Here is a 27,605-nt window from a genome sequence, read left to right as displayed (position 1 = left end):
GACAATATAAGATAAAAGAATATGTGATACTATTTTAAAATCTAAAATATTGTTGAAGCTTTAAATGGCTTCAAATTTGTTTCTGAGAAACCTGGTCGTCGACTTTAGAAAATTTTCGAAAATTAAAAGTGGGAGCATACAAAAAATACTTAATAATTCTTTATGCTACGATTTTTGTTGCTTATCAAAAGATATCTGACATTCACGAAAAAAAAAAAAAAAAAAAAAGAGATAGAACCCCCGCCCCAATAAACAGAAAACGGTTGTAATTCAAGGTTCTAATCGAGAAACACATTTGGCGCCATTATTATTAAACTTAGTCTCGACTTGCTCAAGTGAGACAGATCTTCGGAAATCAATTACACAAGGCAATAAATATGTTCTCTTGTTTTATTTTTTTTTAAATATTGCATTGAACCAGTTGATGCTATCTTCATTGAGAAATATGTATGCATGCATGGATAAATATGAATATTTGATGTGACCTAAAACTCCATCAAAATTACCTTGTCACTATAAATTTGGTAATGTTCGACTCTGACATAAAGTGCTTCTCCAAACAAAGCAGTTGTAAAGTGATGTGAACATGAGTCACCTATTATTTTTATTGTCGAGTATAAACCGACTGTTTGTTCACCTTTCACTTGAATTCAGAGCAGTTTGTTGCATTTTGTACGTTAAATATTCGAAAGATCGCCAGCTCTAATTGCATTCGATTCTTGACCTCCAAGAAACCCTTATTCTGTGGCATATCTGAAGACGGGTAGATAGTCTGCCTCGAGCGGTGCTTTTATGGAGGGGAGCATATTTGGGTCTGCTGTATAAACCTGTTTAGGCTAATACAACCCACCTCAGGGATGGGGGAAGCAAACTCAAGGGCTAGCTACACGACTTCCCTTATTTCTCTGAACGACCAGCTTCTCCCATTTTACAGGGGGAAATGCAATTAATTGTACTTTATTTTATCGAACTCAGCAGAAAAAAAAAAAAAAGAAAAGGATTTTGTATTTCCTGAAGCACAAAAGTTAAGTATTGGTTAAATATTAATTTCTTTATTGCTCACAGGGGCCTAAACATAGAGGGAACAAACAAGGACAAAGGGATGAAGTCGACTACATCGACTCCAGTGCGTAACTGGTACTTATTTAATTGACCCTAAAAGGATGAAAGGCAAAGTCGACCTCGTACTGGTTAAATATTGCAAAACCTCTAACTCTGCTCATATACCATTATTGTCAGAATAATTAGGGTCGCAAAAAATATCGTGATATTTCGTTACGTTACAACCCTTTCTGTTCTGAACTCAAATTCCGAGTTTTGATGCGACGGTCCAGCCGTGACTATTCCATTCTTTTAGAGACGTGTCTAGGTCTACATTAGACACCTGGTGCAATTTGAGGAAGATTTAGCTTCCAGTTTTAGCTGGTCTGGACACAGTGACTCCTTCATTGATTCGTATCCTGTATTATTTTATTTTCTATTGCAATTCCAGTCACGACAAACACTATGGATCCCGCAGAAAGATAAGATGCAAAGTTGACCCCTACAGGATCTGAACGCAGAATGTGCATAGTTCTTCTGTAAGCATTTTGTCCGACGATCTGACTATTCTGCTAATTTAACTGTAACTAAACAGTTAACTACACACACACACACATTACGTTAACTTAGTCACCTGATCGATTTCGACTACTTCCTGCTACAACTATTTTACTGACCCAAAATGATGAAATCAATTTTTTTGCAATATCCAACTTATGGGTGTGTATGTACATTTGTTTAATTTTAAACATTTACTCCTAAAGAAAATAAATTCACAGCTAAATTTATATACTCAACAATGCGACGTACTCCTGTTTACATGTATGTGTACAATGAAAATGTATTTATAACATACATGTGTGTCTGTTTGCGCTTATCTGTTCATACTTGCTTCGTGTGACAGTTGAATTCGGGGTATATTTACGATGATTGAACAATTGAATACTATTCCGGATATGCGAATAGATTGTTAAAATGTACAAGCATAGTATTTTTTAGTATCTTGTGCAATGTTTATTTATATCACCTGAAATAGATAATAGTCGGTCGCTCAACGAATTTTTAGTCTTTTGTTATCGACTGACAGCTTAAGTTTTTACATATCTCATTTACTCTGTCTTCGTAAAAGCTAACTTGCACAGCTCTCATTTAGAGATTATCGAGGAATATCCTATGATCAGATGCATTCTAACCTCGACAATCCCATCTTTTTGTATTACTATGACTACACTTTCCTTATTTAAGACGAGAGGCTGTGCTTTGGGCAACCGGAAAACTGGTTGCTTTTTGTAGCAGGTTGAGGTATTACGTAGGGGTACCTTCGCTGGTTTTTAAGGATGTTTTCATGTGTTTTAATAATTACAGGTACATAACGATGAGTTATGTTCACTTGCACTCAAATCGTATTAGCAGAACCGTTAACACACCGGACAAAATACTTAGCGGCATTTCGTCTGTCTTTACGTTCTGAGTTCAAATTCTGCCGAGGTTGACTTCGCCTTTCATTCTTCCCGGGTCGATAAAATAAGTACGACTTGAGCATTGGAACTGATGTAGCAGACTTAGCCCTTCCCCAAAACTGCTGGCCTTGTGCCAAAATTTGAATACAATATTTTTTCCGTTTACCCAATGCACTCACAAAGCATTGGTCGAACCGGGACTATACTAGAAACATTTGCCCAAGGTAATAAGTGTCTCCTACAATAGCCTAGGGCTAACCAATACCTTGTGAGAGAATTTTAGTGAACGGATGCTGCGTGGAGGCCCGTCGTATACATATGTGAGTGTGTGTGGCGGGGAGGGGCGACTTGGTGTTTGTCCCTGCTACAGCTTGACAATTGGTGTTGGTTTGTTTACATCACTGTAAGTTAGCAGTTCAGCAAAAGTGACTGACAGAATAAGTGTCAGATTCAAATAGCACCAGGGTTCGTTTCTTCAACTACACCCTTGAAGGTGATGCTCCAGTATGGCCATAGTCCATAGTAAAAGATAATCTCAAATATTGAATTGGTGCAAAATATTGTATACCTGTGTTTTGAGGGAATGTGTATTGGGAAGGCACTGGACAACAAAATGAAACTGTAGAATCTCAGGCACAGGTGTGTCTGTGTGGGAAGAGGCTTGCTTCCCAAGCACACAGTTCTGGGTTCAGTCCCACTTCATGGGCAAGTATCTTCAATTAAAGCCTCAGGCCAACCAAAGCCTTGTGGCTGAATTTGGTAGACAGAAACTGAAAGAAGCCCATCATATATATATATATATGGCAAGCCAAGTGAGGTCCTATCCGTGCGCATAACTGGTCCATTTAAAAGTACCCCTTCCCTTCAATTATCAGGCAATATGCTGTGCTTGAGAAGACCTGTTGAACCAAGTGAAATCATAGTCATGGCCGATGCCAGTGCCGCATGACTGGCTCCCATGCCAGTGGCACGTAAAAAGAACCCACTAAACTCTCAGAGTAGTTGGTATAAGGAAGGGCATCCAGCTGCAGAAATCTTGCCGGAACAGATTGGAGCCTGGTGCAGCCTCCCAGCTTGCCAATCCTCAGTCAAACGGCCCAATCCATGCCAGCGTGGAAAGCAGACGTTAAATGCTGACAATAATGATGATGATAATGATGTGGCTCCTGTGCAGGTGGCACGTAAAATACACCATTTTGAGCGTAGCCGTTGCCAGTACCGCTTGACTGGCCTTCGTGCCGATGGCACGTAAAAGCACCCACTACACTCTCGGAGTGTTTGGCGTTAGGAAGGGCATCCAGCTGTAGAAACTCTGCCAGATTGGAGCCTGGTGTAGCCATCTGGTTTCACCAGTCCTCAGTCAAATCGTCCAACCCATGCTAGCATGGAAAGCGGACGTTAAACGATGATGATGATGATATATATATATATATATATATATATGTGCAAATACACACACACATATATATACACACACACACGTATATATATAAATATGTATACATATATGTGTGTGAGTACATGTGTGTGTGTGTGTGTAATCATTTGTTTGTTTTACATCTGTTTTTCCATGCTAGCAAGGGTTAGAAAAATATATATTATTATGGCATTCTTTTACCCTCGGATATCATTAATCCTTACTTGTTTTTTTGAGTAACGGCTGTCTTATTCCATTCTTCTTTGAATGTGCAAAGGTAGTTGATGGTTTGTAGAGAGAGGAAATGACCCCAGCAACACTGTCCGCAGTTCTGAGATTTTCGGAAATGTACACAGATGCAAACAGAGGGTTGATAATAAAAACAATATTCATGTCACAACTCAATACTAAAACAAATGCGAAGATAACCATAATATACACCACACACAAGCAAAAATGAACAACCCTAGACTGTGTAAAACTAATAATTAAAATTCAAATTCTGGTGGTAAAATCAAGCCCGCTTAAGAACCTTCACTCCGTCCTGAAGATGGGATATGAAGGTTAAAAGAAATAGTGATGATGGATTTCAGAACGTTTCTGTTCTGTCCCAAACACTGCAAGAAAATCTTGGAAATATGAAAAAATATTAAGTCTGTGATACTGGAATGCAACAGTGTCATCAATGTGTGTATGGTGTATAGATTATATAAACATACATAAACAGAAACATACATAGTTCTCCGTCGGTTTCGACGACGAGGATTCCATTTGATTCAATCAACGGAACAGCCTGCTCGTGAAACTAACGTGCAAGTGGCTGAGCATTCTGCAAACACACACATACCCTTATTTTCCGGGGAGATTCGGCGTGGCACATACATACATACATACATACATACACACATACATGCATACATACATACATACACATGCATATATACATACACATGCATACATACATACACACGCTTACATACATGCATACATACATACATACATACATACATACATACACATGCATGCATGCATACATACATACACACGCTTACATACATACATACATACACATGCATACATACATGCAGGCATACACACATACAAACATACACGCGCGCGAACGCACACGTTAACTCAAAAAAATGCGCAGTGGGTGCGCTTAGTGTGCGCTTTGCAAACAATCCTGGGAAACACGTTATTTCTTTACTCGCGAATCGAATTCGTAAACCATTAAACTATAGAAAGGACAATGAGAGTTAAAAGTGTCAACCATCTTGATCAATAAATGTCGTCATTATTGAAATTTCTAGTAATTTTCCTGCCTTGATAGTATTCTTATTTTGAGGTCAGCTCTGATTTAGCAAAACTGATCAAAAATATTTCAATTTCGCTATTCATTTTTATCGCTAATGTCCAGGAAAACATTATCTTATCTGCCTAATTCTCTCTCTCTTTCTCTCTGACAATTGTGTGATGAGGGCGATTTGTATGCTGCTATTTCTAGCATGTTGAGCCGCCGCACAGAAGCTCCTCGTTGTCGATGGTGCGTTATTTCGGCGAGCTTAGCAGGATCGTTAGCACGCCGGTCAAAATATTTAGCGGCATTTATTCCGATATTACGTTCTAAGTTCAAATTATGCCGATGTCGACCTTGCTTTTCATCCTTTCGGGGTCGATAAAATGAGTATCAGTCAGGCGTATAACTGACGACTCGCTTCCCAAACCTCGCCAAATATTTCAGGTCTTGTGTTTATAGAATTGTTTATAATAATAATAAGACTTACGAAGCTATTTCTACCCATCTTTGACTTAATAAAGAAGACCACACGGGTTTATATAATAGAGGTTTGTAAGATCACCTCGAATGGAATATATGACAAAAGCCTGGGAAGATTTGTTTGTAAACCAGAGGAAAATGAGAAGAGGTAACAAGTGCGACTGAATGTTGGAAAACATTGGTTTTGTAAGAGAGTGGTGAATATTTAGGACATCCTGCTGAAGAATGAGGTAAACTTCAAAATCAATGATGGTGCTTGAAAGAAGACCGAACAGTGCTTGAACCAACATAGGACAGAGATTCACTCTCAAAGTTAAAATATATATAATTGCCGTGACCACTACTAAATAAGATCGATTTAGGAAAAATTAACGCCACATGTCTGAAGCAGCCTTACTAGCAGAAGCTGTCTGCGAGTTCTTATGCAACTATCGCTATCGTTGTAGTAACCATGGCAACTAGAAGTTAGCAGTATGAAAATCTATAAGGTGCTTCTGCATTGAAACTAACCAGTTTATTATTAATGTTTTTTTAAACAGATAATATCGGAGAATTACTCGAGTAGCGGATTCGATGTCATGTGGGATTTAGATACGTCTCTTGACATTTCGAGTTCAAGTCCCGCCGCGATCAAATTTGCCATTCATTCCCACTGAGATCGATACAATCCCATTACCCCAAATTTCTGCCCTTATGTCATTAGAACGGCGGTATGTGTTATGGCTTTTTACGTTTTGAGTTCAAATCCTACCGAAGTCAACTTTGCCTTTCGTCGTCCCACCAGGGCCGACGAAATAAATCTGATGTAGGTAATCGACTAACCCTTCCCTCAAAATGAGAAACAATTATTCTCCGAATAAGGGTTTCGAAATGGCAGAAGCGTTTGCACAGCGTTCAAATGCTTTGCGGCATTTCTTCCGATTCCTTGCGTTGAGTTCAAATACGACCGAGGTCACCAATCAAGTACCGGGGTCAATGTCATTGACCAACTCCTCACCCTTAAAATTGCTGGCCTCATGCCATAAGTTCAAAAAATTATTTTCCGAATCTTATAATTGGGTCCCGTTGATAAATTTTATTCTACTTACATATGTCTGTCAAGTTTTCTATTCTTAAACTTCTACCACCACGTTTATTTGCATCTGTAAACCTTAACCGAGTTTTTCCATAATCAAACTCGTTCCAACGTGACCACCCTGTCTTTTTCGGAGTATGCAGAAGGGTTCATTATTTAATGTCTTATTTCCTAATTTAAAACTGAAAATCACCCTCGATCAAACACGTCGTCAGAGACATTCAAGCCATTTCATTTCTGCACACATACATACATACATACAAACATACATACATACATACATATATACGAGGGGGTACTGAAAAGTTCCTGGCTTTAAGGGTGTCGTGAAAGGCCTGGCTGGAGGCCCAACCTTCCAAGTTCTTTTACAGGGCCTTAGAAAAACTGAAGGACCGCTACAGAAAGTGTGTGAATCTGAGAGGGGAATATGTTGAATAAAATCATAATTAGCTGATCTTCCTGTATATTCTTTTACTGTAAGCCAGAAACTTGTCAGCACCCTCTCGTACGTACATACATACACACATACATACACGTGTATACATATGTATGTATGCAGGTATGTACAGATAGATAGATAGATAGATAGGTGAATGTAGAGATAGATAGATAGACAGATAGATAGATAGATAGATAGATAGATAGATAGATAGATAGATAGATACACATGCACACAAACACACTCGCGCGCGCGCGCGCAGAGGCGTGCAGTGAGTGCCTGGCCAGACATTAAGATCTTCATGACTGTTGATTCTCATTTGGAAATGTTTCATTTATTCCATTAGAAAATGCATGATGGCCACAACCACTCATTTACTTTGCCGGATAAAACTGGGGGTAGACATGTAATTACTCAATATACCAGCAATTCATATTTAACAGGTATGAGTAATGCAGGTGAACAACAGCTGGACCGAGGGGGCCTCCACATAGTCGTTTGACCTGCTAGAAATAGCAGCAAATTCTGAAATCACACCCTTTAAAAAACTACAAAAGGGCGGGTGGATGAGTTGCATAATGCAGTCTGAGGTAGTTTGTGTGCAAACAAAGAGGATATTTAATAGTAGAACGCTTTTAATCATAGGTCCACATGCAGAGCTCACCTGGGGCTAAATAACAGGCGGATAGTTTTACATCTATCCATATCATCTTTCGTCATCCCTCCACCCCGGAATTAATCAACATAGGTACCAGTAATATATTGTGTACACTCATTCATAAATATATATATACACGTTTTTAAAGATACATTATGATGTTTAGTGAAAAATAACCTGTCGAGAAAAGTTCCAAGTTCCATAAGGAAGAGATTTTGGTGAGCCTAATGGGCGAGACGTGTTCGATTCCATGTTGAGTCCTTGTCACTTCAAGCAGACCATTATGTTCTTTAGAAGCGTATAAATATCACGATCTCTTATTTCTTTTGCCATTAACATATATGATCTTTAATACAAACAATGTTGAATTTATGGAGAAGGTGAGCGCTGCAGACCAGAGGGTGAGCGCTGCTCCCGGATTCGATTCTCAGTTGTAGCCCTTCCATTTCTTCCACCTCGTGTCTGACATAATTGTTACACCATCTCGTTCCTTCAAGACTCTCTCTTTTTCTCTCCTTTAGAAAATTCTATTTACATATGAAATCAATGACAAATACATATTTACAAGCCAAGCTATATATTATTTCTCAAAGTGCATCGCTAAACAATAGTCATCACCTGAAATAGAACACAAACAATTCGAAGGTGGGGGGAAGATTAAACTCACCTAAAGATCGCACATATATGCACATGTATATATTTTTATATATATATATATATATATATATATATATATATATATATATATATATGTATATATATGCTTTATCGTTGTAATGATAATAATAAAAAGCCAGGCACGAACATGGAGGTCAGGTGATGTTGATCATTCGCCAACTCCGATATATTTCCACAAACTGTCGACGTGTGACTGACTGGGGCAGACGACACCTGTTCCAGCGATATCATTCAAAACGAGGCTCAGTAATTGCAAGCACTGGACACTTCCGTTCGGTTTCCGGGTGTCAAACCGGGTGCTATCGATTTTTCTCTTCGCTTTTTCATTTTATCTTGTTTTCTTTTGTGATTTTCCCTCCAAGTTCTAGAAAGAAAATCTTTGTTCCTTATTCTCTAGAGGTCTTTCTGTAGGTACGGATGCATTAACTGTACTGACGATGTTTGATACTAACTAGAATTGTTTAATTATTTGACTGTGCATAAAAAAAATTAAAAAAAGCAAGACAATGTTTCGGTATTAGTACATGACATCACTCATGAGTACGTGTGTGTGTGTGTGTGTGTGCGAGTGTTTGTTCAGTTCTGTCGAGCAGAGGAAAGACAATATCACACACTCACTCATGGTGTCATAGACTTTTACCGAAAGAATGAAAAAAAAAGAAAAAGAAAGAAAGAAAATGAGGATAGCATTAGAAATCAGATAGGATTGTTATAAGAAGAAATAAATCAAACCAGTTCCTTACTGATGTGTTAAACACCGATAAACAAAAAGACTTCTGATAAATTATATTTGGAGTGTGAAGGTTTTGTTAATTTATTTGTTTTTACATTAAAACAGTTGATGTAATAACCTCAAAAAGGTTACTTTGCTTTGCTATGGGTTATGAGAAAGTTTGCTACATTTGATCTGAAGGATAAAGATGGTATTTATGGGCTCTGTGTCCTTATCTTTATACCATGTTCTTTTCATTCTTTATTCTTTTTCTAGATTGATCTGTATTGCTGTCCTCAGAGAAATTGGGTCGACTCTCTCCGAAAGTCCAGTTACGTAGATTAGTCCAGGATTATAGTAATTGTAAGAGCCATCAAAATGTAAATTTAAGCATCAAGCTGTAGAAAACAAGCTGAAGCAGACACTGGGGCACAATGCAGTCCTTGGGTGCATCAGATCCTGTCAAACTGTCCAACCCATGCCAGCATTGAACACGGACATTAAATGATGATGATGATGAAGACAATGATGATGATGAAGACGACGATGATGATGATGATGATGATGATGATGATGATGATGATGGTGGTGGTGGTGTGGTGATGACGATGACGACGACGACGACGATGATGATGATGACGACGACGACGACGATGATGATGATGACGACGATGATGATCTCTAATGCTAGCTAGCCCTTATTAACCACTCTAAAATTCTTTCCATCTTTGTGGAATTCATTTAAAATGAAGATCAAGATTTTGAAGCAAGTTTCACTCTGTAAACTTAATGGTAACCTTGGTTATAAGACAAAGTATTCGACACTGCTCCCTGTTCCTTGTAAGAGTATTTGATTTTCTTGTAAAAATTCTTCTGCACATGTTTAGAATCAATATATTCTCTCAAGGACAGCTGTGTTCTATTCAATATCAATCTAATCTGAGTACCATGCATTGTTTGGTAAAGAAATTTATAGAATATTATATTTTAGCACATTGCCTTCATCACATTCGATAAACCCATCTGTCCTGTGTAATCAAGTGCATGCAAACAAGATCTTCAGACTTGGTAAGCATAAACACAGAAGCATCAAGAATACAATGAATCCTCTGAACTGTGCAAGGCAGTTACTTATTTATCTTTAACATTTCGATAGAAGATCCAAAAAGGGTGAAATGAGTTCGCAAGAATGGAGAGAAGAGCAGATGTCAACTCGGGATTTGCAGTTGCTTTCGGACAATTCATGAGACACCCATTTTCCAGGTTTAGGAACCTTTCCAAGGTGTTGAAGATGACAATCAACAGTTGTATGGTTTGAACTAAGCATTATTGCCAATTCTTCAACTGATAATTCAGGATTTTCTTCAAGTAATGCCTCAAGGAGCTTATCATCAAACTCAACTGGACATTCTGTTCGATCTTCATCTTCAAGGCTGAAATCTCCGCTTCTGAATTTTGCAAACCATTTTCTGCAAGTTCTTTCATTCAAGCATTCTTTCCCATAAACTGAGTGTATGTTTCGAGTCACTTCAGCTGCAAAGTTTCCTTTTTTGTGCTCATAAAGCATTATGTGCCTCAAATGCTCTTTGGATACTTCTATGTTAGAAAGGGTTTTAATGAAAGAAATTTTAATTCTATTACTCTGTAAAATAATATTTAATTAGTTTAAATGTACACAAATGCATAAAATTAGTTTTTAATTCCATTAGACATTCTAAAATACTATTAAATTTCATTCAATTTAAAAAGGGTAAAATCGGACAAGACTTATGGGATGACCTGATACATACATACAGACAGACAAACACACATGCACGCACGCGTGCACACACACACATGCACATGCACACACATGATTGGCTTCTTTCAGTTTCCATCTACCAAATCCACTCAGAAGGCTTAACTATAGCATAGTTTATCTACTTCTCATATTTTTTATGTGGTGACAAGAATATAATGTAGAAAAGACATCATGGGAAAATATTATTTTACACTAAGCAAATATTCTGCTCAATACCACAGATTTGCTTGTCATTTGTTTGACCATAACCAGTTGAGCATGTCCCTTGGTGGCTGACGATATGCGCATCTCTGATCATGAGCAGGAGTAGTGGAGGAACATCATAGCCATGTGTCAAGAGGAATTCTTTGGGGTTTGAATAATTCACCTCTGGAAACATAGGTGTTTTGTTCAACATCCTTAAACAACCCTTATTCAGGGACCTTTTGAGCAAGATGAACTACTCAACCCGAAGGAAATTCTAACTGGGCCCCACTAGCAAGGGCATGTGCTATGTGTATCTTGATATGAGGTCACCATGTCACGCACATGGTTGTGATGCATGTGCCTGGTGTACCCTTATCAGATGGGTAGTCATGGTGGGTATACTGGGCTTTGTGTATTTGTACCCCAGTGTCATTTTGGAGTGTGTACTGCTCTCTCACACAATAATAATAATAATAATAATAATAATAATAATAATAATGATGATGATTCCAAATTTTTGTCACAAGGGCAGCTTGGGGAAGAGGATTAAGTTGATTACATTGACCCCATTGTGTAACTGGTATTTATTTCATTGACACCGAAAGGATGACAGGCAAAGTCGACCTCAGCAGAATTTGAACTCAGAACATAGCAGCAGATGAAATACCGCTAAGCATTTCGCCCAGCGTGCTAACGATTCTACCAGCTCGCCGTCTTAATAATAATAATAATAATAATAATAATAATAATAATAATAATAATAATAATAATAATAATAATAATAATAATAATAATAATGCTTAAGTAAATATCATTATTATCGAGTTAGGTTAAGTAACAGAGAGTCGCTGGGTTAAAACTAGGCAATGGTTGTGAGTGTCAGGAACACAACTAGCTCATCTTAATTCTTTACTGCCCACAAGGGGCTACACATAGAGGGGACAAACAAAGACAGACAAATGGATTAAGTCGATTATATCGACCCAGTGCGTAACTGGTACTTATTTAATTGAACCTGAAAGGATGAAAGGCAAAGTCGACCTCGGCGGAATTTGAACTCAGAACGTAGCGGCAGACAAAATACCACTAAGCATTTCGCCCAGCGTGCTAACGTTTCTGCCAATTCACCGCCTTAAGATGGGAAGCTCATCTTGACATACAGGACCCAGGGTGACTTTCTGAGATACTTTTTTGTAAAAAGTGCACCTTATATGGCATCAAATATGGTAATTTGTGTTAGAAAAACCATATTCATTTACTGGTGGTTAAATGTATCACCAAATAGTGAAAGATGTTGTTAGAGTGTATGCAAAAGTATATACTCAGAAAGAGGGTTTTGGACATAAATTTACAAGGCATTGGAAAAATGTATAAAGTTAAAATAGGGATTAATTACAATTCTTTGAGAAAGTTTATAAGTGTCCTAACTTCAAATACTGCTTGAGAACTCGTTTTGTAATTGAATTCCAGTTTTTACTAGTAAAGTACAGTGCAATGGAACATATATCTCAAGCAAAGATTGGAATCAGGAAATTAGATATAGAATAATCTTGGTCAAATTTATTTCGAACAATCTAGTTCAACAGCGACAAGCTAACAACCATTTGAAGGACAAAAGTTATGTTACTCCATCGGAAAGCAGAGCAGAAGTATTATGTAAGGGAGATAACTTATTATCTATTTTCATGAATAACGTTCCTTCATGTTCAACCAGATTAACATAAAAATCTCTTACTGTTCAGGTTTCGTTAATCAAGACTCCTTTTCCAAGTTCCTGACTACGTTATTAAATTATCTGTTAATCATTTGGATTCTAATTGAAAAATTAACATCGGTTAAATCGGAATCGTTCTTGTGTGTACAGTTAGATGTATGACTGCTTCTGGTGAATTTGAAGCTCCGTATGAAATATCGTCAACCGTTTAAGTGAAGTGGTTACAACTATGCTTAGTTGTATTTCTGGTTATAAAATGACAGGCTCTACAGTGGAGAAACCGGGAAAATTAACAAGCTCAATTTACGATACATCATCATCATCATGGCTATGCCAGGCTCCAATCTGATTTGGCAGAGTTTCTACAGCTGGATGCCCTTCCTAACGCCAACCATTCTGAGACTGTAGTGGGTGCTTTTACATGCCACCGGCACGAAGGCCAGTCGGGAGGTATTGTCAACGGCCACGCTCAAAATGGTATATTTTACATGCCACCTGCACAGGAGCCAGTCCAGCGGCACTGGCAATGACCTCGCTCGAATGTCTTTTCACGGGCCACTGGCACAAGTGCCAGGAAGGCGATGCTGGGCACAGGTGCCATCACGATTTCGCTTTCACTTGCCTCAACAGGTCTTCGCAAGCGGAGTTTAGTGTCCAATGAAGGAAAGGTACGCATAAATGGGCTGGCTACACCCCTAGCAGAGGCCTATATATATATTTATATTTATATATATATGTATATATATATATATATATATATATATATATATATATATATACATATACATATGTACATACACACACGCATGCACACACAACAGGTTTCCATGCAGTTTCCATCTTGCAAATTCACTCATGGGCTATAACAGAAGACACTTGCCCAAAGTGTCGCGCAGTGGAACTGAACTCAAGACCGGGTGGTTGCAAAATGAGCTTCTTAACCACAAAGACATGCCTGTGAGATAAGCAAAAGCAAAAAAAAAAAGAAAAAGAAAAAGAAATTCCTATGCAAAAACAACAAAAAAATATCAATAACAATAAAATAATGATAAAAGAATTCTTCTGAAGGAAACATTTTTTAGGAAATAATTTTTTTTTATTGGGATATAAGGTGGGGTGTGGGGTGGGTGTAATTTTGTCCACAACTCCCTCCACACATACATACATACACACACACTCGTACATGTTTTATCTTTGTGTTTCTTTGCTTGCACAACAATTTGAACATCTGGATTGTTTAAAAAACATTAACCTCATCCACTCTTGAGTAACGACTAAAGACAAAATATTTTAACTGTAAGAACGAATAATGCAAATACCTGATCATGCAATGATATTACAATCACAGGTATTATTGTCGATTCTGTTTCTATTCAATCATTTCTTTCTTACTTTACGATTTCCCTCTGGTATTTCCTGTCATAGGAAAAATTAAAGCTTCTTCTTCTCATTTCTGTTCTCTCTTTCACTCTGTCTCTCTGTCTCTCTCTCTCTCTCTCTCTCCCCCCCTCCCTTTCTCTCTCCCCCCTCCCTTTCTCCCCCCCTCCCTTTCTCTCTCTCTCTCTCTCCCCCCTCCCTTTCTCTCTCTCTCTCCCCCCCTCCCTTTCTCTCTCCCCCCTCCCTTTCTCTCTCTCTCTCTCCCTCCTTTTCTCTCTCTCTCCCTCCTTTTCTCTCTCTCTCCCTCCTTTTCTCTCTCTCTCCCCTTTACTCACAGATATTTTCCTTACTTTCCTTGAGTCGTATGACTCATAAAACCGGTTACCCAGTCTTCTTGTTGTGAAAGTTACAGAGATTACAACATTCCTTCAAGGCCAGTAATTTTGAAAGGAGCAGGGACGGGGGTCACAAGGTGCAGTGGGGTGGGAGGCAATTGATTGCATTGACCCCAGTACTTGACTGGTACTTTATCTTATTAACTCTAAATGGATGAAAAACACACTTGACCTTTGTAGATTATTTACATTATTTACATTTGACGGATATTTGTCCTCATCTTGTTTGTTGTTCACACAACGTTTTGGCTGATATACCCTCCAGCCTTCATCAAGTGTCTTGGGGAAATTTCAAAGCTGGGTTCTCATTCCTTAGGTATTTTTCAATGTTATTATTATTATAACTATTATTGTTATTATTGTTATTGTTATTCAGGTCACCGCCTGGAATCGAACTTGGTATCTTGGGGTTAGTAGCCCGTGCTCTTAACCACTAGGCCATAAGAAGGCTGGAAGGTATAACAGCCAAAACGTTGTGTTAACAACAACAAGATGAGGACAAATATCCGTCAAATGTAAATAATGTACATAATTCGTCATCTCTCAAATATAGAACTGTGTTGACCTTTGTAGGATTTGAACTCAGAATGTAAAGTGTTGGAAGAAATGCAGAAATCTTGTCCATCGTGCCAATGGTTCTGCCAGCTTGCTAACCACCTTCTTCACTTTACTGACACCAGAAGCCAATGCGAGACCCTTTCTGTTGTTCCAGGATCACTGCCAGAGCAGCAGTCTTGCTCCCGTGGTGGTGGCACATAAAAAGCACCATTTGAGCGTGATCGTTTCCACCTTCACCTTACTGGCGCTCATGCCGGTGGCATGTGAACAAAACATTGGACTGACTCCTGTGCAGGTGGTACATAAAAAACACTATTTGAGCGTGGCCGTTGTCAGTACCGCCAGACTGGCCCTTGTGTCGGTGGCACATAAAAAGCACCCATAACACTCACTTGGAGTGGTTAGCGTTAGGAAGGGCATCCAGCTGTAGAAACTCTGCCAAATCAGATTGGAGTCTGGTGTAGCCATCTAGTTCGCCAGTCCCCAGTCAAATTGTCCTACCCATACTAGCATAGAAAGCAGACATTAAATGATGAGGATGATGATGATATATATGTATATATATATATATATATATATATATATATATATATATATATATATATATATATACATATATATATATATATGATCCGCTGGATGTGCAATATCAGTGTGCATATACGACAGAGTGTGAGCGCCCTGAGAGAAAAGTTGGACGTAAGAAGCATCAAATGTGGTGTACAAGAGAGGCAGCTGCGCTGGTATGGTCATGTGTTACGTGTGGATGAGGACAGCTGTGTGGGGAAGTGTCACACCCTAACTGTGTAAGGAACCTGTGGAAGAGGTACACCCAGGAAAACATGGGATGAGGTGGTGAAGCATGACCTTCGAATGTTGGGCCTCACAGAGGCAATAACAGGAGACCAAGACCTTTGGCGATATGCTGTGATTGAGAAGACCCGACAACTAAAGTGAGATTGCAGCCATGGCTGATGCTAGTGTTGCATAACCGACTCATTTAAAAGTACCCTTGATGCATCGGGTAATATAATATGCTTGAGGACACCTGTTGAGTCAAATAAAACTAAAATTGTAGCTTTGGTTAGTGCCGCCTGACTGGCTCCCATTCCGGTGGCATGTAAAATGCATCATCTGAACGTGGTCAATACCAGTGCCCCCTGACTGGCTTCCATGCCAGTGACATGTAAAAAGCCCCATCCAAACATGGTTGATGCCAGGTCCACCTGACTGGCTCCCGTGCTGGTGGCACGTAAAAAGTACCATCCGAACCTGATCGATATCAGAGCTGCCTGACTGGCTCCTGTGTTAGTGACATGTAAAGAGCACTGTCCGAATGTGACTGATGCCAGTGCCCCCTAACTGGCTCCAATGCTGGTGGTGCATAAAAGGCACTATCCAAATCCGACCATGCCAGGCCCAACTGACTAGCTCCTGTGCCAGTGGCATGTAAAAAGCACACACTACACTCTCGGAGTGGTTGGTGTTAGGAAGGACATCCAGCTGTAGAAACTCTGCCAAATCAGATTGGAGCCTGGTGTAGCCATCTGGTTCACCAGTCCTCAGTCAAATCGTCCAACCAATGCTAGCATGGAAAGCGGACGTTAAACGATGATGATGATGATAATGATGATGATATATATATATATATATATATACAAGAATAAGGGCAGGGAATCGTCAATTAATAATAGAATTAACAATTAACAATTTTGCCAAGTAGTTCAGTATGAAAAAACCTTTATCGGTAAAACCATTTATCATCATAAATATACAGGGATTAGCATTGAGTTGCTTCTCCAACATACTGAAAATTTAGAAATAGCAGTCAAAGAACTACTGATTCTAAACTACAAATTTTTCTCTAAACGGATGGCGATATTTATGGCACACATAGAACATATATATATATATATATATCATCATCATCACTTGACAAGGTGCTGCACATTAGGAGTGAACTTGAAATCACGTGACAGCAAAGTGAGTTTCATAAAATTATCAGGTTTACAGCACAAGTTCTAGAACATTGATAAAATAAGATATTACCACATCTTAGTAAGCTTTATACTTAAAAACATTGACTGCAAAAGTCCTGATATTATCACTAGCTCTAACTTTGCACTTTGTTATAATTAATCTTTCTAATCTTGGGAAAGTCAATTACATCAACTTATTTTATCAACCTTGAAAGGATGAAAGGTGAATTTGACCTCAGCAGGATTTGAACTCAGAATGTAACAAGATGGAGGAAATGCTGGTAAGCATTTTGTCCAATGTGCTGATAAGTCTGCCAGTTTATCGCATCATATTGTAATTATTAGTTTTAAATTTTGGCAGAAGGTTAGGAATTTCAGGAGTGTGGGTAAGCCAATTACATTGACCCCAGTGCTTAACAAATATGTATTTTATTAACCCCAAAAGGATGAGAAGCAAAGTTGACCTCAGCAGAATTCGAACTCAGAAAGTAAGGAAGGACAAAATGCTGCTATGTGTTTTGCCCAACATGCTAACAATTCTTTTCTGCTCTAGACACAAGGCCTGAAATTTTTGGGGACGGGACCAGTCAATTAGATCAACCCCAGTACACAACTGGAACCTAATTTATCGACCCCGAAAGGATGAAAGGCAAAGTCGACCTCGGTAGAATTTGAACTCAGAATGTAAAAACAGATGAAATATCGCTAAGCAGTAATAACTTCTTTTTTAACTCTGGTACTTATTCTTGTGTTCTCTTTAGCTAAACTGCAAAGTTATGGGGATGTAAACAAACCTACACCAATTGTTAAGTGGTGGCAGGGGACAAACAAAAACACAAACATACATGCCTATATATCATCATCATTTAACATCCTCCAAAACAAGTGGATATTAAATGATGTTGATGGGCTTCTTTACAGTTTCCATCAACCAAATTCACTCACAAGGCATTGATTAGCCTGGGGCTATAGCAGAAGACACTTGTCCAAGGCATTGTTCAGTTAAATGGAGCTGCTTGGAACAGTAGTACTGCATCACCTCTGGATATCCTGTTGCTTATTTCGATTTTATTCACCTTATTTTGAAGTTGTATGGATAATACCATGCAGATTTTTAGTGCTTCAACTTAAGTGCTCAATTCATCTGAATCTCAATTATTTTGCTTGTGTGTGTGTGTGTGTGTATATATATATATATATATATATATATATACTCTTTTACTCTTTTACTTGTTTCAGCCATTTGACTGTGGCCATGCTGGAGCACCACCTTTAGTCAAGCAAATCGACCCCAGGACTTATTCTTTGTAAGCCTAGTACTTATTCTATCGGTTTCTTTTGCAGAAATGCTAAGTTACGGGGATGTAAACACACCAGCATCAGTTGTCAAGTGATGTTGGGAGGGCAAACAGACACACAAACATATGCACACACATACATATATATATGCATATATACGATGGGCTTCTTTCAGTTTCCGTCTACCAGATCCACTCATAAGGCTTTGGTCAGCCTGAGGCTATAGTAGAAGATTCTTGCCCAAGGTGCCACGCAGTGGGACTGAACCCGGAATCATGCGGTTGGTAAGCAAGCTACTTACCACACAGCCACTCAGTGATGAAGATTCCAGGTAATTTGATCAACAGAACAGCTCGCTTGTGAAATGAATGTGCAAGTGGCTGAGCACTCCACAGACAGATATGTGTATCCTTAACGTAGTTCTCAGGGAGATTCATCATGACACAAAATGTGACTAGACTGGCCCCTTTGAAATACAGATATAACTCATTTTTGCCAGCTGAGTTGACTGGAGCAACGTGAAATAAAGTGTCTTTCTCAAGGATAAAACAAACACACCACTGGGAGTTGAACTCAAAACCTCATAATCATGAGCTACATACTCTAACCACATGCCTTCACGTTGACTACCATAATTCATGGTTGATAGGTTACACACTTCTGGTATTTCCTATTGCAGGAAAAGCTTGAATTACTTCTTGCTTCTTTTTCCTTCTCTTGTAAATTATTCACTTATCACACAATAATCCATTAATAAATTCTTGTCTGTGACATGAATGAAATAAAGCATTTCCTGCAAGATGACCTTTCCAAAGTGATGACTTTCACTCGCAACACAAATAAATGACCTCATCGGAATCTGAACACACCTGAGATGTATTTTCACTCATATAAGACAGTAAAAGTATTCAAGGAATGGTTTGAGTGACAAGATTTTTACTTTTTTTTTTGAAATTGGAAAAACACAAAATAATAAACGAAGGCTCAAAAGTAATTTATCATTCTTTTATTCTTTTACTCGTTTCAGTCATTTGTCTGTGGCCATGCTGGAGCACTGCCTAAATACATATTTTATTTTTGTATCCTTTATAAATAATTTAACAACAATAGTGTAGACGAATATCTAATCTTTCACAGCACAATTCAAAAGAATAAATGCAATCAAAAGAAAACAGAAGAATCTATCCTGCCATCTTGTTTCAAAATATTCATTTAAAATGCATTGAAAGAAAGGGTGTTGATATTATTCTGATGGTGGCATAAGTAATTGCAGCAAAAATTACGATGGCGGTGATGGAAGTGATGGTGGTGGTATAGGCAATGAAGTGTAATTGCAGCAAAAATTACGATGGCAGTGGTGGTGGTGGTTTTGGAATTACAGATTCATCAGATCATATTTTGTTATATGATAAAATAAACTTTTATTGAGGATATTTCTCACTGATTTATATAACATTTCACATCAGATTTGAAATATTAACAAAAAATTTAAAAATACAGATTTCATGCTGGTACCATGTAAAAAGCAGGTGTGCTGGTTCCACATGTAAGTGCCTGTACTGGTGTCACATAAAAAGCACCCAGTAGACTCTGTAAAGCGGTTGGCATTAGGAAGGGCACCCAGCCGTAGACACCATGCCAAAACAGACAACTGGAGTCTGGTGCAGCTCTTCAGCTTTCCAGCTTGTCTAACTGTCCAGTCCATGCCAGCATGGAAAATAGACATTAGATGATGATGATGATGATGATGATCTTGTCAAATACATTCTCAAATACATTGTTGTGATTTTTATGCACTAACTGAATCATCATCATCATCATCATCATCATATATATATATATATATATATATATATATATATATATATATATATATATATATATATATATACTCTTTTACTCTTTTACTTGTTTCAGCCATTTGACTGTGGCCATGCTGGAGCATCGCCCTTAGTCGAGAAAATCGACCCCAGGACTTATTCTTTGTAAGCCTAGTACTTATTCTATCGGTCTCTCTTACCAAACTGCTAAGTGACGGAGACGTAAACACACCACCATCGGTTGTCAAGCGATGTTGGGGGAACAAATACAGACACACAAACATATACATACATGTATATATATATATATATATATATATATATATATATATATATATATATATATATATATATTATTTTGTTTAAAAGAGTTCCAACACTGTCTGTTTTTTATGTTTTATTTATATTCCTGCAAAACCAATGTGGGATATAGAATATGGAATATACAATATATAATATAAAATAAAAATGGATGGTACTATGAAATAAAGTATTCAATGTCTTATTGAATATATGGAATATGTCTTATTGAATAGATGAAATATTGAGTGTTCAATATAAAGGATTAAATATATAAATATATAAAGGCGAATATTTTCTATACCTTGTGGTATTTCATATTTTCTATCTATTCAGATAGAAAATATGAAATACCACAAGGTATAGAAAATATTCGCCTTTATATATTTATATATTTAATCCTTTATATTGAACACTCAATATTTCATCTATTCAATAAGACATATTCCATATATTCAATAAGACATTGAATACTTTATTTCATAGTACCATCCATTTTTATTTTATATTATATATTGTATATTATATTATATATTGTATATTCCATATTCTATATCCCACATTGGTTTTGCAGGAATATAAATAAGAAATAAAAAACAGACAGTGTTGGAACTCTTTTAAACAAAATAATATATTCCTCTATACACAATCATACAAAAAAAACACCTTTTTTTAAATTTATTTTTACTCGCATATATATATATATATGCCCAAGGTGCTATGCAGTGAGACTAAACCCGGAACCATGTGGTTGGTAAGCAAACTACTTACTACACAGCCACTCCTGCGTCTATGACTAAAAAATTCTTCAGGGTAGTGTCCTAGCATGACCACAGTCAAATGACTGAAATAGCTAAAAGATGGAAGTTAAATAAGATCTTCTGAAAACATTTTGTTCTCTCTGGCTCTGTCTTTTTATTATTATTATTTTTGTCATTGCTAAAAACAAAACTAATGCAAAAATGACAGTAAATCATTCACGCGTTACCTAAAAAAAAGACCATGTCAATTGGCTAACATGAAATAGTAGATAAGCTATCTAAAGTTCAGAAATTAAAGTCCAGTGTTTTCTCAAATCATCTAGGTCATTTGTAACACTCAAAACTACTTTCTCAAAATGGTTGACTGTTATTTTCCTGTTACAGTACGTCTCATCATCCTTTTGACTTTAGGTTTATTGGCTAAAAGTGAAAATTGTCGACAAACTACTTATTGTTCTTGCCAAAGAGACAATGGGGATGTCGTTGATCTTCAACAATTTGGAGACAGAGTGTGAGTATAATTTTTTTCTTAATGTTAATTCAGGCTTACTTAATGAGGTTATGTGTACTGGAGATAATTTATGTAAGAGTTAAGAATTTGGAAAGGTGGGAGGACAGACTGATTAAAATGTATATGAACAAGTAATATATATGTATTTATACACACACACACACATGTGCATATCATGTATATATATATATATATGTATATATAAGAATTTAAGGAATGGAGAAAACGCATGTTATAATTGCATACTTTATTCCTACATATGTTTCAAAGGATTACAACCTGTGTGATCCATAGGGATCTTTGATATTAAAATTGTAACCTTCTCATCAGGGAAAGCATGGAAATCATCCTAAACGTAAGACATTATGACCGATTATGAAAACAATAGATGGGTAAGGTTATGACTTGATTCATTTGAAAAAAACCGTTAGATAATTGGACGCTGCCGGATAGTGGTTTGGACAACACATACCTATAAATGTGTGAGAACGTACATGCATACATAAATACATATACACAAACACACATACATGCAAATTCAGTAACGAGAAATTTGGTCAAAAATATTTCTCTTAGACTATCCAATCTTTCTACGAATGAATTCATCTTCAATAAGGAGGCTGAATTTTACAATTTAGCTTTATCAAAAGCAGGTTACAGAGAAAAAGGTTAATTATATAGATTCTAATTATGAAACCGATATGAGTAATAATAATATTAATAATAATATTTTTAATAGCAATAGTTATAATGATAAAGCTTTTAATTTAAATAATAACAATAAATACGAAGATAACCCCAACCATAAATTACCTAACGATAGCAACAAGATTAACATCCTTTCACGAAATAAGGGAAATAAAAGTCAAATAAAACCTTGTCTCAATGATAATAATAAACTAAGACTATTTATAAACAATACCGGAAAACATTCTAAACCAGAACCTAATAAATATGTCTGGGTAGTTCTTCCTTACAGTAAAAATGTAAAATCAAACTTGGTATCCCAGTTCCAAAACGCTATAAATAAGAACTTTCCTAAACACTCTCATTACTCCCAAGTCATAAATACACACAAGGTTAGATTCGGTTTCTCTATCATGAAGAACATTTCACAGATAATATCTGCACACAATATGAGGCTTTTGCATCCACTAGAGAGTTCAAACGGTAATATCATTGAACCAAACATTATTAACCCTTACCAAAATAACAATAATAACACTAATAATAATAATATAGGGAACAATATTAATAACACGACACATAATAGTAATAGTCATAACAACAAAATCATTATTTCAGAAGTCAATTCCAAAAGAATTAGTTTTTTAAGTGAAAATGTGAGACTCAGAAACACTATCTACCAATGTCAAGTTAGTACTCCCAAAAATACTCACTTTTACGTAGGTTCTTCCTCCACACCTTTATCCACTAGAATTTCTAACCATTTTTCATCCTTTAGAGATAGAAGCAAACGTAATACCACGAGCCTTAGCAAACTAATTTGGGATCTTAAAGATAATAACATTAAATTTAAACTAGACTGGCTTATTCTTTCTATTTCTAAGCCATATGAAAAAGGTGGAAAATTCTGCGATCTCTGTGTAACAGAATTTCTTTTTATTTTATTTTCAAAGAATAATCTGGTAAATAATTCCATAGAACATTCTTACAAATGTAAACACTGGCAAAAACATACATATTCTGCATTCAAATAGCAATAAAGGTTTTTATAAAACGCTATCATATTTACCCGTAATAAGTAAATTCTTAAAATAGTTCTAATAAAACATATTAGTTTTTCCCTCAAAGGTTAGAAGATTAAAATTATTTACGATTCTAATTATTTATCTATACTTTCGTAATTTATTAACCTTAATTAGAGTATATTTTAAATCTTGATAAACCCTTGTAACAACCATAACATACTAAATTTATGTACGTATGAACATACCGATATGGGTGTTTTTATATATACGCGTGTATCGGTGAGAGAAAATGTGTGTGTATATATATATATATATGTGTGTGTGTGTGTGTCTGTGTATATATATTTAGGGTTTTGTATAAAATAGAGGTGTTTTAACTGATTTTTCTGTGTACATATACGCATTATCATTTATATTTTCACTCTTACCCTTGTTTTTACTCCTATCAATATTATTATTTTTTTTTTTAATATATAAATATGCATTTACGTATGATTTTTTGGATGTATGTACATTTTTGTGTAAAAATGTATTTATTAACACATAGGTTTGTTTATATTTTCATATATGAGTGTACTTGTGAATAAGTATGGGAACATATTTGTGTAGATGTATTTTTTATTTAAAAAAAAATATAAGTAAACATTTAGATGTTTGTGTATGTGTAAATATAAATGTGTGTATATGATTGTGTATACAAGTTTATGTGAGTGTGTATGTCCACATGTGTATGTATGTGTATATATATATGTGTGTGTGTCTAACTGTAAGTAGTTTTTCGTAACTTCATATTTTCCGACGCTACTCTATCTCTTTCTCTATCATTTTCCCCCCTCTCGTTCTTCCTCGTTACTACTACGTATCTCGCTTTACCCCTCTCGTTCTTCCTCTGTTACTACTACGTATCTCTTTTTTCCCCCTCGTACTTCCTCTCTTTCTCTTTTCCTCTCGTTGCTCACCTATTCTTCTACTTCCTCCCTTTGTTTCTCCCTCTGCCACTCTCTCTCTTCCCCTTACACCGGCATGGTCACATGCTTCCGGTCAATAATCCTTTTCTTCCTTGGCTGTCGCCGAGCAAACACACAAACCATTTCGTCCCTACTTTCAAGTTCGTGCCTCACAGCGTTCACACACAAACAATTTTTCTCGTCTGGCCGTAAAGCCTTTTCTGTTTGTTTTCCTGTCTTGTTTTTTGTCCGCCACAACATTCCTCCATGGCAAGATTTAATTTGTGTATACAAATTTAATTTGCGGTCCATGGGAAGAGCTGTTTTAACGATGCGTCATGCCTAGCTCTTCGAAACGCCTGTGTTAAAATGGAGGTAGCTGATGAAGTAGAATGTTCTCTATGTGGCTTGTGTGTTTTCTCGTCTCTGTTTTGTTTGCAATGTCCTGTACCCAGATATGCACCTATACATACAGGTGGATGTCGGTATGCACATACCTGTACGTATATATGCATATACTCATTTACTATTTGTTTTTATATATATATATATATGTGTGTGTATGTGTATGTATTTGTATAAACCCATATGTATGCGTTATTAGGTTCTGTATGTAAGTACATATTTCTATATGTATGTGTGTGTATATATGTATGTATGCGTGTATGTATGTTTATGTATGTATATGTATGTGTGTATATATGTGTGTGTGTACACATATATATATATATGTATACATGCACATATATATGGATATGTGGATGTATGTATATGGGTATGTGTATGTATGTATATATGAAAACACTTGAGTTCTTTTTCTTTTATATATATATATATATGTATGTGTATATGTATTTGTATGTATGTATGTATGTGCATGCGTGTGTTTACGTATGTATACATGTATGTATATGTATATGCGTATCTGTTTATTAGGTAATAGGTGTAGATGTATAGCTATGTGTATGTGTATGAGTCTATTTCTATTTATACATGTGTGTATATATAAATGGATACATATGTGTATATGGGGACATGCACACATGTGTATATTTGTATATGCGTGGGTACGTATGTGCTTATGTATAAATGTGAACGTATGAGTGTATTTCGTGTCGTGACCGCCTCTCGACCGGACGGGGCCCCGGGACGATGGGATCCCGGGGCCGCAATGTGCGTTCGAGGTGTCGATGTTCACTGAGTCCTGAAATTCGCATCAGTTCACGCGGATAGCCGCGCTCTTCTGCTCCCGCCCACGCTGCCGCACTTGCCCTTACCTCTCCAACACCACCCTCCTCACCAGCACCCATCACCGACCCTATCGCATCACCGACTCCTTCACCTGCACGTCTACCAACATCATATATTGCCTCTCCTGCTCTCTCTGCCAATCCCTGTACATCGGACAAACGGGGCGCCGCCTGGCCGACCGATTCGCGGAACACCTCCGAGATATCAACGTCGGCAATGACACCCCGGTGTCACGCCACTTCCGTTCTGCCGGCCACTCCTTGCGGCAACACCTGTCTGTGTTTGGATTGTCCATGCACAGGGGCCATCCGGACTCCCGTTTGCGCCGTGAACAGGGATTAATCTTCTATCTTCGCTCCTTTGCGCCACATGGGCTCAACTCCCCTCCACTCTTCATCTAACCCCCTCCTCCTGTCTCTCTCCCCCACCCTCCCTCCTACCACCCATCTCTCCCCTCCCCCACCTCCTGCTCCGACTCCTACTTCTTTGTACGTCTCTTCACCTCTCTTCATACTTCTCTCCACTCCCACTTCTCTTCACCCCTACTCTTTCTCTCCTCTCTCTTACTCTCTCTCACTCTCTTCTCTCGTACTCCCCCCTCTCTCACTCTTACTCTCTACACTCTTACTCTCCTACTCTCTACACTCTTACTCTTTTACTCTCTCACCCTTACTCTCTCACTCTCTTCCCCTCTCTCTCACTCTCTTTCTCTTCCTTTCTTTCTCCCCCCCATACCCTCTTCCCTCTCTCTCACTCTCTTTCTCTTCCTCTCTTTCTCTTCCTCTCTTTCTCTTCCTCTCTTTCTCTTCCTCTCTTTCTCTTCCTCTCTTTCTCTTCCTCTCTTTCTCTTCCTCTCTTTCTCTTTCTCTTCCTCTCTTCCTCTTCCTCTCTTCCTCTCTTTCTCCCCCCATACCCACCTTCCCCTCTTTCTCCCCCCATACCCACCTTCCCCTCTTTCTCCCCCCATACCCACCTTCCCCCTCTCTCCATCCCCCTTCCCTCTCTTATACCCACCCTCTCTCCTCTCTTCCTCTCCCCTCCCATACCCATCTTCCCCCTCTCTTACATCCACCTTCCCCTTCTCCCTCCTCGTCAACACCCCCTCATAAGCTCATCCCACCACACCCCAACACACTCCTACTCTACCTTCCCACTCCACCCCATCCAATTCCTTACACCCACCACCCACCCCTACCCACATACCCCACCCTACCCACAGACCCCTACCTCTACCCCACACTCCACCCATGCCTTCCCCACCTCCCAACACCCTCACATCACACCACACCAATACCCTCGCATCACACCACGCACACCACACCAATACCCTCGCATCACACCACGCACACACTACAACTGACCAACTACTTTCTCCCTTTCTCCCTTCCCCCATTTTCACACTACATACGTCAAGATCACCAGCAGTCTACCTCCCACACACAGCCCCTCGTTCCCGATCACCGTTTGTTATCTCCCCCTTTCTTAGCTCTCCTGAAATAAGAATTTCTAACTTCCGGTCAGCCATTGTTATGATCGGCCATTATTATGATTGACCGTTGACTGAACACTATTCAATTTTTTTTCTCCGTGTTTTTCTCCTTGTCTCCGTATTCTTTCTGTTGAAGAGCGTAGCTCGAAACGTCAAAGACTTTCCGTATTCCCGAGCGTCATGCTAATATATACTTTTGTTATTTACACCACCTGTCCTCGTCTGTTGTTATTTTTTTGTATATTCTC

General features: G+C 37.8%; 2 protein-coding genes and 1 pseudogene across 3 annotated transcripts in view; 1 reads left to right on the top strand and 2 right to left on the bottom strand.

Moving 5' to 3' along the window:
- Positions 1-8,802, bottom strand: part of LOC106873316 (mitogen-activated protein kinase kinase kinase 13-B) — a 204,224-nt gene extending 195,422 nt beyond the window's left edge. The window contains exon 1 of one of the 2 annotated variants that reach the window (XM_052970022.2): positions 8,535-8,802. The gene's annotated coding sequence lies outside the window, so the exon portion shown is untranslated. The remainder of the gene's footprint in view (positions 1-8,534) is intronic. The other variant, XM_089356300.1, reaches the window with a different exon arrangement.
- Positions 8,803-21,662: 12,860 nt separating this feature from the next.
- LOC106874633 (uncharacterized) overlaps positions 21,663-27,605 on the top strand; it is a 25,070-nt gene continuing 19,127 nt past the window's right edge. Inside the window, exon 1 of the mRNA XM_014922427.3 lies at positions 21,663-21,958. Coding sequence (XP_014777913.1) covers positions 21,804-21,958 — 155 coding nt within the window. The 5' untranslated portion in view covers positions 21,663-21,803. The remainder of the gene's footprint in view (positions 21,959-27,605) is intronic.
- LOC149134345 (5.8S ribosomal RNA) lies at positions 25,740-25,861 on the bottom strand (annotated as a pseudogene; the record flags this gene model as incomplete).

Source organism: Octopus bimaculoides, chromosome 8, assembly GCF_046866305.1.
Source record: "Octopus bimaculoides isolate indiv1 chromosome 8, ASM4686630v1, whole genome shotgun sequence".
NCBI lineage: Eukaryota > Metazoa > Mollusca > Cephalopoda > Octopoda > Octopodidae > Octopus > Octopus bimaculoides.
This window is presented reverse-complemented; position numbering and strand designations above follow the sequence as displayed.